We start from the raw sequence: 14372 nt of genomic DNA on the forward strand, positions 1-14372 counted from the left end.
GTGTGGCCTAGGTAACTGGTTTGGGGAGGACAGATAGGCAGTCGCTTCTTGTAAAACAATGGTACTTAGCTGAATCCGGTTAGACTGGAAGCCGACCCCAACATGGTTGGGAAAAGGCTAGGCCGATGATGGACCTCATCTCACAGGATATAAATTATCTTATTTAAATAGTTCTCTATTATTGTTTTTGTTGCTGTTTTTAAATAGACGATATGTTATGACGGTTAGAGATAAATCATAATTTAAAACGCATCACAGCAAACGTCAGGAACGAATACTCGTTGCTATATACTCAAATCAGGCACCTTGGATCTTCCAGATGATCAAGAGTGTAACTACTGCTTACAGTTATTAATACGTAATCATAAATAAACGCGCAGGGTAAAAAATCAATACTATATATATTTATTTAAAAAAATAGCAAGTGCATTATTGAATAACAAGCCCTTATCCCTTTAAAAAGCTAACAAAAGAAAAAAAACATAACAATAATCTTTGGTTTTACATACGAAAACAGTAACGCGAATTAACGCCATCTAGTTGTGTGATTACTTACTAAATACAAAATGGTTCTAATCTAAACAGCTAAATCTATTTATTAGGTAATTAGGTTATAGTTATTGTTCGTCCGACGGCTGCTTGACCCAGAACCCCCACGGGGCGTATCCATCGCTCTTCGTAGGGCCCCTGTACACTTTTATTTGCACTCGAGCCGGATCGTCTGATAAAGAAACAACAAAACAAGCGTTACATTTCCGCCAACAGTTTTTTTCTACTTTTGATAATCTTATCGCCAATGGACTTTTAAGTTATGCATGTGTCCTAAACAAATAGTCATTTTGTTCAAGGGTTTACTTTGATTTGTGGGATCAGACCTTGTAACATCATTTTGCCTATTTAAATTATTTACAATATCGACAGAAAATCAATTCAACGGTTATTATTTTAATTCCAATTATTAAAAAGTTTTTTTTTTATATGGGACAGTTTTTTTAATAGCTTTCTCTCATTTAATTTACCTTTACGATCATCGGCTTCTTGTCCTTCGTGGTCGTCCTCATCGTCAAAGTCCTGTGGTCTCGCAGCCGCCAGTAGTACTAGGGAAAGTAGCACCAACGCCGTCAGTATGTTCCTCTGCAAGATTATATTTCTGATTTTAATTAGTATAACACTAATGCATTATACCTGACTCTTGAATCTAGGAATCTGTCGCATTAAGGGCCACAAAAATGGCATGAAAAAAAACTGTTTGCAATAACAATCTAATATTGTCAATGACGCGTGACGTCGCCAAAATGGCGGACAGGTTCATTAACAATTTGCAAGGATAGTAGAATCAATCAAATCTAATTCTCGTTTGTTTTCTATTTTAATGATAGCTTGTGTTATAAGCAGCCAATTGATCTAAGGTAGGAAGTCGGCCTAGATCTTACCAGTAAACTAGGACAACCAGGATTAGAGTAAAAAATGGGAATAGTTTTATTATACAAAACAAGATTTGTTGTTAAAACCATTTATTGGTCAATGTTTGAAAATTTTTTACTAAAAACTAAGATTTTAATTACATAAACATTTAAAGTATCATAAGGTATCAGACATCAAGTATTCTCATACAAATATTGTTTTTCATGTGGTTTTAATAATTAAGGTTTAATTTACATACACAAAATTAGGGATAAATATCCACACCAAAAATTACAAAGTCACACAATGAGACAAAATGAAATCATCTTCTTAAAAGATTTTAAAACACATTAAAATATTGTGACACAATAAGAACTGAATTGATACACATACATTCTAATGTCCATTCCTAAATTCAAAACAATCCTTCTATCCAGGATAACACTTCCTCAGATATTCACAATACATATTTACAGTTATTATTAAACTAAATCAAACTACACTAGTCCATTCCTTCAAGGTCCTCACAATCATTTTTATCTCATGTATTACTGACAGACACCTTATCAGACTCATTTCCACTGTCGGTTGACACCTGCTGGCCAGGACTTGATGATTTTTCTTCTTCTTCCTCTTCATCATCACTCAATGATGAACAGTCTGACAGCTCTGCATCTATCCACAGTTTAGCCTTCTTAGGTTTGGCTTTCTCATCCTCAGCTTTTCGCTTTACACTGCTGGAAGACTCTGCAGCCTGCCAACCAGCCTCTACAGCTGAACTGACGCGCTCAGGTAATGCTTTTCGCTCTTTCTCGTAAGCTGGGTGTAAGTTTACTTCAATCTTTGGCTCAGCAACAAGCCTCTCAAGTTTCTTCTGTTTTCTCTCAACGGCTTCCTTCTCCCTGTCTTCTTGGCCTTCCAACCACTTTCTTAGCCTCTTTTCTTCGTTAATATCACGCAGTCTGCGCCCGGAAAGGTCTCGACAAGCTTCACGGTTAGTGGTTTTCTCGATTTGGGCTCCAATAGCACGCAGCATAGATCCGAATCCACCTTTCCCTCCAACCAACTTGGTTGACAATCTGACGACATTATTAGTTGTGGTGATGTCGTAGTCATCAGACACTGGCCTCCCGTTAAGAGTAGCAAACAAATCTTCTACAGGAACACCATGTTTATGAGAAATATCACGTTTTAATGACGACACATCGGTGCAATCCAGCCCAGTAATGAAATCGTTTTCGAAGATGATTAGGCAAGGCATTTTGATGATATTTATATCACAAAGAATTCGAAAATTATGACAGCAACTATAACACTAGTCGTAACAGGGAATATCTACGTATTGTTTTATTTATTTTCTAAAATGTCCACGATACGATCTGACAAATAAAATGACAACTTGATGAATGAAATGAATGCATGTCGAATGATATGCCATAATGCCACGCATAGGGGCGACCACCGGGCGGGGAGCGGATGAATGAAAACAGTGTGCATAGAGATTAATAATATTGAAAAGGTATGTTTCTTACAAACAGTTCGGAATCAATATTTATCCTGGTTTTATTATAATTTCAGCTAATTAAAAACATCATAGCATAAAAAAATAGAATTCAATACGTTCCAAATAAATTGGATTTGAAGCGTATTACATAAATAGTAATTTAGTTTAGAAACTTACTTTTACAGTCATTTTCGGTTGACCACTGTTACTCCTTCACAAAAATCTATTCCAAACTAAAACCAACTCTTTACTTCATCATCTTAAGTAGACTACTGCCACTTTTTATTTTTCATAGGAATCCCGTCACTGATTTTCAATTTCACGCTATAATGAGCAAAGAAAGTGAAAGTTCAATAAATCTATTACTTTTCTTATTTGGAGCAGTCAACTTAGAAAGCCAATTAGATAAGTTGAAATACATTTACTTATAATACAGTATACTTAAAAAAACAATTATTACTGATTTCAGTTTTTAATTAGTGCATTACATTTTCAGGAAGTAATTTATTAAGGCTTTCAGTAAACAGAGGATACATTGGAATAACACATCATGTTGTACACGTATAGAAATTTAAAGATTTATGAAATAAACACAATTTAAGATGCTAATTTTCAATGGTTTTGGGACCTGGTTTTTTCCATGCTTTAAATTAACGTTAAAAAAAAGACGAGTTTTTATATATTTGAAATAAACCATAGACAGCTAAGGTAAGTTTAATAACCGACTGTAGATGGCTCTGTTTTCTACGTAGATTGCCGCCATTACGTACAGCTGTCAAATGTGTGTGAAATATCCAATAAAAATTGAGCTTTTTCAAATTAAACAGGAAGTTGTCTGCGGATAACAGAAATTTGGTGGAATTGGAGGCATCTGATTTTGCTCCTCAACGTATTATGGCTCAAAATATTAATCCACATTACGCGTCGTCGTCAAATCCAGCGAAACAAAATGAAGATACGATTAAACTAAAAGATAATCATGCAGTAAGCAAACGGTAAGTAAAAAGACACGAAATTTTAATTTTGCACCTAATGCCTTCTATTTTCTTGTTCTCTCTTGCAGTTTATTTATTATCACGATCTATTAACCATGAAATAGGCTTGAACCATAAATGCACAGTGTAAAAATCCGTTGGGAGGCCTAACGGTCGTGGCTCTAGTATGAAATTGCCGTTGAATTAGAACAATTGTTTGCTGTGGTCAGTGACGTGTATCTTCTTTTAAAAAGAGTCTTCTGACTGTATATTGACCTCAAAATAGAAAATGCTTTGTTCTCATAGTGTCACTGGGAATTGTAAATGTCGAAATATTAACCCGTTCGAAACTAAGAGTTCCCACAAATTTGTTCTTTTATGATCATCTTGACATAAGCATCACTAATAGACTGTTATTTGTTGGCAGGCTTCAAAAAGAGTTAATGGAGCTGATGCGGTGCGCTGATAAAGGCATATCAGCATTTCCCGAAAGTGAGAACTTATTTAAGTGGATTGGCACCATAAATGGCCCCCAGGAAACAGTATATGCGGGTCACAAGTACAAATTGTCACTGGAGTTCCCCAACTCATACCCTTACGCACCGCCTATGGTGAAGTTCATCACGCCATGCTTTCACCCTAATGTAGATACCTGTGGTTTAATATGTTTAGATATTTTGAAGGACAAGTGGACGGCACTGTACGATGTCCGCACTGTGCTACTGTCCATCCAGAGTTTGTTAGCCGAGCCAAATACGCACAGTCCTTTAAATCAACAAGCTTCGTACCTGTGGCCCAACCAGCCAGCCTATAAGAAGTACCTAGACGAATTTTACAATAAGCACAGAGACTCATAGTGGACTTGTGTTTTTTTGTCAACATTAAAGAAAATATTTTTGATTTTGCGTTGTATTTTGTGTTGTGAATGTTTGAGTGCATGATTGTGAAGAGGTTGGCGCTGATGAGTTACTCACTGTTCCAGAGCAGCTCCTACTTGATAATAGTTTTTTATATTTCCATATTTTGACTTGGCTATGTGTAGATAGTAAATTGTAGGTGTTATATGACTGTGATAGATTACCTGAAAGCATAATATCAAAATTAATATTGTATACCTATATATATAGCTGTTAAGGTACAATTCTTGCTGATTTTATAATCTGCTGACTTAATAATTGAGTGGAGCTTGCTCTCTGTACTTCATCTTGTTTTGTATAATATCTGTGTCACGTAAAACTATCAATATCATTGTTAGGCAGTTGTAAGTTTCCAAAGTTATAATTTAGTTGTTAATTACATGTAAACTCATCAGCCCTATCTCTTGCTGGTGGATTGGAGTCTGTGTATTATGAGATCACTGACAATTATAATTCTTTAGTGCAATTGAATATTTTGTTTACTTTTTTTTCCCTTTTCAAATAACACTGGACAATATTACTTGCGGTGTACAATAGATGTTTTGTAAATTTTAGTTGTAGGCAGGTAGTAAACATGAAAAGCTTGACCAAGTTACAAGTGTTATACTTCTTATTATAGTAGCCGAGTGCTGGTGTCAATACAAAACTATTTTTCTTTAGGCTAAGTTATTATAACTATTGTCTTATATGAGCTAAAGTGCTAGAATATTAATAGTTTATTGACCTGCATCTACACACATGTTCTGTTCACCTGCCATAAGACTTGTGCATCTGTAGATACCTTATTTTAACATCGCATTACATTAGCACACTGTCTATAAATATGTATCAATATCATTAAAAAAAAGCTGTTTAAAGAATATCATACATTGAAAATATGACATCTGCCATTGCATAGTTACAAAGCTCGCGATTATTGCGAAATGTAGTAGATGAGCCCAGACTTCAAATGATGTTCGCATAACGTCCCGTCCGGGCACTGAACCCGCGACCCCTAGACGTGATAAAGACGTTGACGGGCACTTATTCCACTTTAGTTTGACCTAGCTACAACCTAATAGGTCAAAGCCTTAGTCTTTCGTGAATGTTTGTCTATTTGGGAACTAAAAATGCCAAATTAGAGACGCCTAAAAATAGGATTTAATTTAACATTGATAATCGTAAAATTTATCCAACATGTTGGTTCATAACAGTTGGGTATGTAAATGCAAAATTTTCTTACGAAATTAATTTCTACTCAGCTTATGTAACGTTATTATTTTAGCCGTTTATTGCAAGGCTTTTTATTTCCATTCTAATAATCTACTCATTCCAGTGTTCTAATATTCTAGGCTTTTAAATATTAATGGCCCTCCTCCGCTATCTGTTCGTCCACCAGGCACCACGCTTTATTTTATCAAACATGTAAGAATTTATCTTGCCACTAAAGCAAATAAAAAAAAGGTAATTCTTGAATGGGATCCCCGTTTAACGAACATGATTTTAATCTTCGTTCTTGGACATGACGGTAGATGAAACCTGTCGTGCGTGAGTGCATCACGCAGTCTTATTATTTACTAGCTGTTGCCCGCGACTTCGTCCCCGTGGGTAGAAGATATAAGTTATGATTTGTACCTGCCCTGCTTTTTTCACATTTTCCATTGTATCTTCGCTATTATAAGTCGCAGCGTGATGGTTTATAGCCTAAAGCCTGCCTCGATGAATGGTCTATTCAACACAAAAAGAATTTTTCAATTTGGACCAGTAGTTCCTGAGATTAGCGCGTTCAAACAAACAAACTCTTCAGCTTTATATATTAGTATAGATACCCCGTTTGATTATGTACCTACTTGAAAAGCTTAAACAATCTTAGAATAAACAATTGATTTAATGCGGTTATATTTATTATTGTTTAACATTCATTTTTAGTAGCATATTATAATTAAAGTGAGTTTTTAGACAAAAAGACAATACAGGATTCCTCACCTTTTTAAGTCGTGTACCTACCTAAACACATCAAGTTTAGTAATGTTTGTGTAGGTGAAACTAACAACTCTCATAAGTGAATCGTAAACAATCGTACATTACTTAATCCGATAAAAGCGATTCCAAGGCTGTGTAAACCTTGTTACTGCCCTTGACCGACTAGACGACTGCGACTGCACTAACTGATAAAATGAAATTACAGTAAATGTAGCATTGAAATTTATTAGCCGCGTACAGGTATCATAAAGTTGCGGTGAAAACCTATGGCTATTGTTCGTAAGTACGAACTCGTAACAGTTTAATACCCACTTTACTCACTCGTGGTAAAGTGGGTAGGTTATCAGGTTCTTCCCACTAGCTGTGCCGGCGAACTATGTTGGTACCGCCTAACGGTCGATGATACGAATGCCGGCAAAAATAGAAATAATTGGTACTTGCATATTTTACCACCCTTTAAACCCTCCCTTGACTTCCACGAATATTCAAGGGTAAAATAGTCAAACCGATTCAGCCGTTCTCGAGTTTTAGCGAGACTAACGGACGCTTTTTCAGTTTTGGATTAATTTCCCATTATAAATTAAATAATTTGAATTTGATAATTTTCTTTTTTTGACATTTCTTTTCCTTTTAGAAAATTGATAATATAACTTCTCCCTTCATATACGGGAACCAAACAAAACCGCGGTGCAAATTACCGGCAAAATAATCGTCCTATTAACTACAGCACTTACCAAAAGGATTCTCTACGAGTTGAAAAGGAAATGATCTCTGACCAAGCAACTTACAACCTCATGCCAACGACATAGAGTCACATTTACTCATAGCAATACTACTGTTATATCCCTAGTGTTTCTGCTGTGATACAGATGGCCTACGAATTGGTGTCAGGCGGGGGCCGGCGCGGCCCTGACTGCAATTAGGTCAGTTATACCATCGCGATGCACGACTTGTCTCTAGATGAATGACTGGACAGTTCAATTGATAGAATTTGCTACTCACGTTAAGAAAGAAAATTACTGTTTAATACGTGTGAATAAACTGTTAGGTACATACATAAACTAGCTGTCGCAGCAAAGGTTGTTTTGCCATACAAATTAGTTGTAGGTAATAAAAAAATGGGGTATGAAAAGTAGATGTCCGATTCTCAGACTTACTCAATGTGCACACAAATTTCATGATAATCGGTCGAGCCGTTTCGGAGGAGTTTGATAACGTACACCCGACACCATTACACGAGAAGGTTACAAATCTACCTTACGAAAGTTAAGTTAAAAAGGCTGAAGTAATAATTTTCATTTTCCGTAATGTGCAATTTTTTGAAAATTTAACAGACTTTTTTCAATGCTTTGCAACTGTCATGTAAACAATAATGCTCGGCCAAAACCATAAGGCAGTTATTTTGCAACAAAAAAGAATACCGTGCAACTTGAGCACCAACTTCTTTTTGAAGTCTGTTAAATCAGCATAGGTATATATTAACACCTGTTAAGAGTAAAATTTTTGCCCTCCATTTATTACTCGCTATGCGAAGGTATTCAAACATGTGATAGTTTTGTAATAGTTACACATATTGCACATACAGAGCGGTAGATAGGTAGTTTATAATGTAGGCCTGATAAATAATACAACAATATTATTCGAATGCTCTTTATATTATCACTTTGATGTTATTTATAAGTTAACAGTATTTACAATAACTTTGTAAATAAATACATTATAAAAGTTTATGTCTTAAGTATATATGCTCGTTGGCGCCATCTGGCGGCGACTCGATGAACTACAATAATTTATTGATTGCGCCCAAGCTTCTGTCAATAATAATTATTAATTAAAAATCATTTGATAATCCTTTGTTAAAAAGATAGGTTACAGAAATATAAATTAATTAATACTTGGAATTATAGGACTGTGGTGTAAAATAATACACAAAGAAGTTGTTTTTACCTAGATAAAGTAAAATATGTTCAGCACAGATATTCTCTTACGGGGTCTGACCCAAATTTAAAGCTAAAACGCAAAATATTGTAACATTTGATATGATATAAATTAAGCATCAAATTATATTACAATAATTCTTAACTTGGCAACATTGGTACACGCGTCATACAACAACAAATGGTGTTGCCAGAGCAGCAAAATTTATCTCATCTGAAAACATCATTCGCATGTTTTGTTATTCACTCTTGTATGTTACAATTAACCAGAATACAAATTTTGCTCGTGATCTCTCATGATCATTTTCACTGCGCCACGGTAAAAATTATTTAACAAATAGCTTTCTTCTCTGGCAACACCCAACACTCTCACATGTTTTTACTTTTAATTGCAATAAATACGCCTTAATAATTACATATCTTATGCTATAGACATGAAGACTAGAATATGTGCATTAATTCATACAACAATTGTTTGTATGAGCAATGTTTTCCTTTCAAATAAATGTATGATTGCAAGCATGAGTGACAATAGGCAGTAAACACAGCGTTGAAAATGTTAAGTACAACGTTTATGAGAAAAAGCGTGGAGACAGACGGACGATCAGATGTCGGAGGCAGGTAGGACTTTCAATTAACCATCAATTAACCTAACCTTGTAATGATACACTTGGCGAGCGAGTCGAATTAGTGTCGCGGTTGGGTCCGAAACTAGTCGTGCGATCCCAATAAATACGCGTGAGTAAACGGTTATTAAATTATTACATGAATACATAAATGAAAGTTATTATTTTAATATAACCCATACATTTAATTGAAATGAAAACATTACTCATTGAAGACCTTAAACTTCTTAGCATCTACAAAATGTGGTCGCTCATTTCATAGGTACATTAATCTATCAACTGGGCTTAAAATATTATTTGAAAAATATCCGAAAGCCCTTGTCTTAAATTAAAGCATTATTACTCACATGTTAAATAATGATTTCAGAAGATACTAGGGGCATAGGAATGCCTCTTTTTGAGTTTTTTTTTTATATTTACGTATTTGTTATCATAATTAAGTATTTAAGCAACTATTAACAAATGGGTGGAGCTTTCAGATATTTTAAAATCACTTTTTCATTGTTTTATTTTAATATTAAACACTGTCTGCATAAGGAGCTCTCAACACAAGCCGCATCAGTATGGAAGCGAGACGGCGTTAGACAATGTATTACGTTGTCTCGCTTTCACGATAGCTAGCTCATGCGTACGCGCAGTTTGTATGTTATTGATGACAGTTCGCAGGCACTTGTAATGTGGGGTCTATATCATTGGTACTGGAAGCCCGGTTGTACGAGTAAAGGATTGTTTATGATTCTCCCTATGTCATGTGGGCCAAAGGCGGTTTTTTATCTTAACGTTATGGTAGTTATATTTTTGTACGTTATTTCATATCTGGCTACATGGCCTGGTTTCTAGAATGCTAATGTAATTTTTTTTAAGGATCAAGATTCAAATTGGTTCAAAATTCTGACCAATCACGGAGTTTGACGACCTTCACAATAACCGACTTCTGCACTAAAGAACGTTCAAGTCACTTGCACAAATACAACCAAACTCTGAACAAGCGTGAATCACATGCTTGTCATATGCGGGGCTCAAACCCTATATGTCGGGCACAGTAAGTTTCCCCGTACGCGAACTCGGATCTCTTGATAAACTGGCAAAAACTGCAAGAAAGTTAATATCAGGAATATTCGTTCAAGCATCACTTATTGTTCCTAATGAAACAAGTGCCCACATTAACCAGAATACAATAATTCAACTATTACTAGAGTTCGGAATCTTGTGTCTAGTAGGTTGGTCACGGTCCAGCCGTGCAGTCGATCGACTACGTAAAATAAGGCATTTCTTAGTCTACCATCGACTAACTCTTCACGATTATGAGTAGTATTACTAAGGCTATGATTGTTATGGCCAGTATCAGTATGCAGTGCATTTTCCTGTTCGATCTCTGGTACCTTTCAGCCTTCTGCAATTGCTTATAACCCTCATGAACTTGTACCTGCGTTTGTTCAATATTGTAGTCTATCCGATCTAAAACCGTTCCTTGTTCATTCACCATATGCGCTAGGTCTTTAAATATATCGTTCAGATCGACTATTGACCGAACGATTTTATTGACTTCTTCTTCCCTCTCTGCCACATCTCTTGTGTTCTCTTCTTGCATGAGTAGGAGTTGTTTTTGGCTAAGTGCTTGTCTTTGGTAGTCGTCGCCATTTTGGTCGAATTTCTGTGTTCCTGATGTGCTTGGTAATGAGAAGAGTAAATCTGTTTGGTTGTTTGAAAGTCCTGGGAGGAGCTCGTTGTCGTCTAAGCTGAGTTCCTCGAAGTTTGGGAGGTCGAAGTAGGCGTTGGATCGTTCCTCGCGTGACGTCAGAGACTTGAGGTAGGTGGACTGGGCGGTGCGGAAGGTCACACTCAAGTCCTGGAGTATGGTGACTAAAGCCAGCACTACGTTTGTGGCCAGTTTTTGTTCGGTTTTGTTACCTGAAAAGGATTTTATTTTCTTTTTAGTTGGCAATATGGAAGAAAATCAATAAAGGTTCACAGTATTACCTGTAACACAGACTAATCAAAAAAAATCAATTCGCAGTTAATATTTTCAGAACATTGTTGAATAATAAAGAGCTTAGCTCATGTCGGTGTCACTCCCTCCCCTCTCCCTTTCCCCATTTCATGTTAACGCTTAAAAAGTTAAAATTAACAAAAAAGAACTTTAATTCCTAAACATAAGATACAATTTCGCTTCCATACCATGTCGTATCTGCGCCTTGATGGACGTGAGATGCGTGTGCACGTGTGTGAAGTGTCGCCCGATCTCCGCGGTGAGGCGCTGTATGTGTTGCTGCTCCGTCGTGTCGTCGAGCGCCGGTCGGCGGATCTGCTTCTCGTGGCGGGATTGTAGCTCTGACAATTTTGTTTTTAACCTGAAAGATATAGTGAGGTAGTGAGTTTTTTTATACTCTGGTAATACTATTATTGTTGTTATAACGCGTGTATTGATGTTGCCAAGTTCAGAATGATTAAGATATCTTATTCCTAAATCAAGGAACATCGCATTGCTGTGTACAGCAAGTACCTGGTTTTGATTGTAATTAATAATAATAATTTCGCAAAAATCAAGTTAATAATAAAAGGTTTTAGTCATAATTCATGTAGTTTGTTGTCAACAAATATGTGCCAAGGGCAGTGTAGGCAAAAATTTTTAACTATCTTGACAGTTTTTAATTATCTTGACAAAGTTTAAAACAAATGTTTAGATCATTATCAATCTATTTCCTTACTTTACAAACAATCTGTTAAGTGATAACAGTTATTTGACTGTATTTTTAATATTGTCTTCACGGATAGAAGAGTGGTTGAGGTCACTACGCCGAAGCCATGCGCAGGACAAGTTTAAAAAAAAGGCGTGTCCCGTGGCAAGGAATTTAATCTTTGTGACGCGGGGGTTTCACAAACATACAAATCACGAGCACAAAGACATTCACATCGAGAACTTAATCTCCTTCCATAGAACATAAATAATATGCTTTATACCTGCCTACCCTGCAGACCACAATTATATAAGTTACTAGCTGTTGCTCGCGACTTCGTCCCCGTGGGTAGAAGATATAAGTTATGATTTATACCTGCCCTGTTTTTTTTCATATTTTCCATTGTATCTTCGCTCCTATTAGTCGCAGCGTGATGGTTTATAGCCTTCTAAAGTCTAAAGCCTTCCTCGATGAATGGTCTATTCAACGCAAAAAGAATTTTTCAATTTGGACCAGTAGTTCTTGAGATTAGCGCGTTCAAACAAACAAACACAAACAAACTCTTCAGCTTTATATATTAAGTATAGAGTGTAGATATAGATGTATTAGTACCAGGTTCAAATTACTTATTACTCTGACCTTGTTCTTACACGAGGGTTGCCACCTGTCTTTGTTTGCTGCATGCTTTTGAAATTGTAGCTTTAAACACTGGCAGTAGTGTATCGATAAGACTACAATAGTTTGTATTAAATACCTCTGATGGCGTCATGTATACTCACAGTGACTGATATGATACCATAGATTTTATGGAACATTACGATTTTATGCAACTCAGGAAAATCAATTCATTAAATCACACAAAGAAAAATCCTGCAAAAATACCCGCGACACGTCGAGCCCAGTGGTTTGGGCGTAACCTCAACATCCTTTCAGTGCATGATTATGAGAATTGATCATAGACTAACCTAGTGATAACATAGTGTGCCTCTTCGAGCGCGTCGGTCCAGGGCGGCGGCGCGTGCGAGTCGGAGCGCAGCTCCATGCCGGCCTCCATGTCGTGGGAGTTGCGCCGCATGAGGCGCACGCGCTCCGAGTCATTGCCCTGTGAGAATATAAGTATAATGGTTACTATTTTTTGACTGACTTATATCATGATAGGGTTCAGCCTTGTAGAGAAGGTTGAATAGAGATAGGAGATGTGTCTGCGGTAGGGCAAAAAAGCCACAAAAAAAGAATACAAGTAACTTACTGACATTCCTTCTTCAAAAGTAAGATTTGAATTAGGATATTCTTTTATATGCTCAAAGCTTAACAACCTTAGTAACTATAACTCAAAAATGGTGTCCCCAGGGAGGAATTAATTCCTTAGTTATGGACATTTAACAGCAGGCTCAAATTAGTTTTGAGAAGACCCAGGCATACAAAAAAGACAATTTGTTGTTACTACAACTTATGACATTTTGATCTCCATACTACAACATACATATATGAAATCTTGAAAAACAATAGCAGAGCAACAACCTCAATGATTTTAAACAAATTTTGTTGGTTCACAAAACATGATTCAAATATAAAGATACTTTTGCTGGTTTGTAGAGAAGGTTCCAGTAGGATCTTGATAAAACTTGTTATAATCATACAAGACAGTAAGAAGGGAACATAAATAAGACCTTTTTTATGTTCCCTTTTTACCAAACCATATTTACCAAAACATTTTTGAGGTATGTTTGAATCTATAAGAATTCAGTAATAAACACACAAGAGGTATTTGTAAACTGTCTCCACCTGTTTTAATTTCAGGGCAGTGTCTAAAGTGGTAAACAGGACAGAAAATTAATAAAGTATCAATGTTAACCTTGTTGTTCACGACAAGGTTAGTACAATTTATTTTAGGAATCGTTTAACAAAGATCTGTTTGATAACATAGACTGTACTTTTCACGTTTTATCAAGTTCGAAAACTAGGGCGGCCGAGTTAAATGTTCAATGTGTTTTAAAAGGAAAGAGATGTATACCGTTTTCATTATCAAAGATCACACTTAGATATCAAAGGCTAGTTAATAAGTAAATGCCCACAATTGCATCATTTAATATCACTAGGATGTGAGCCAAACAGTAATCAATAACAAGTTTAAGTACGTGCCTGGTCGGTGAATATGTGCCGGCTGTGGATAGCGTTGTTGCGCATCAACACGAACACTTCAGTTAAACTCCTCGACACCATTTTAACCACCAGTTTATATTATTATGTAGTAAAAACCTCAGAAAACTGTTTATTTTCTTCGATATCGTGACACGACACTGAATGACATTTGTGCTCTGAGAATGACAACTGGTGTAATGACATTGTACACATTTTAGTTCATTTTGA

At 36.1% G+C, this 14372-nt stretch overlaps 3 protein-coding genes across 3 annotated transcripts; 1 reads left to right on the forward strand and 2 right to left on the reverse strand.

Annotated features, from left to right (window-relative positions):
* Window positions 1–1497: 1497 nt before the first annotated feature.
* LOC113494416 (replication stress response regulator SDE2) lies at window positions 1498–2822 on the reverse strand. Its single transcript, XM_026872739.1, has one exon. It carries the CDS (start codon window positions 2663–2665, stop codon window positions 1946–1948), a length of 720 nt encoding a protein of 239 aa, XP_026728540.1. The 5' UTR covers window positions 2666–2822; the 3' UTR covers window positions 1498–1945.
* An 840-nt stretch (window positions 2823–3662) lies between these two features.
* Window positions 3663–5270, forward strand: LOC113494417 (ubiquitin-conjugating enzyme E2 C). Its single transcript, XM_026872740.1, has 2 exons — window positions 3663–3903; window positions 4310–5270. The coding sequence occupies exons 1-2, from the start codon at window positions 3803–3805 to the stop codon at window positions 4737–4739; spliced, it is 531 nt and encodes a 176-aa protein (XP_026728541.1). The 5' UTR covers window positions 3663–3802; the 3' UTR covers window positions 4740–5270.
* A 4886-nt stretch (window positions 5271–10156) lies between these two features.
* Window positions 10157–14319, reverse strand: LOC113494421 (syntaxin-16). The gene is made up of 4 exons (XM_026872743.1): window positions 14145–14319; window positions 12968–13104; window positions 11503–11675; window positions 10157–11235 (listed from the first exon to the last, which is right to left on the reverse strand). Exons 1-4 carry the CDS (start codon window positions 14223–14225, stop codon window positions 10613–10615), a joined length of 1014 nt encoding a protein of 337 aa, XP_026728544.1. The 5' UTR covers window positions 14226–14319; the 3' UTR covers window positions 10157–10612.
* Between the last annotated feature and the right edge of the window lie 53 nt (window positions 14320–14372).

Source organism: Trichoplusia ni, chromosome 5 (assembly GCF_003590095.1).
Source record: "Trichoplusia ni isolate ovarian cell line Hi5 chromosome 5, tn1, whole genome shotgun sequence".
NCBI classification, from domain to species: Eukaryota; Metazoa; Arthropoda; class Insecta; order Lepidoptera; family Noctuidae; genus Trichoplusia; species Trichoplusia ni.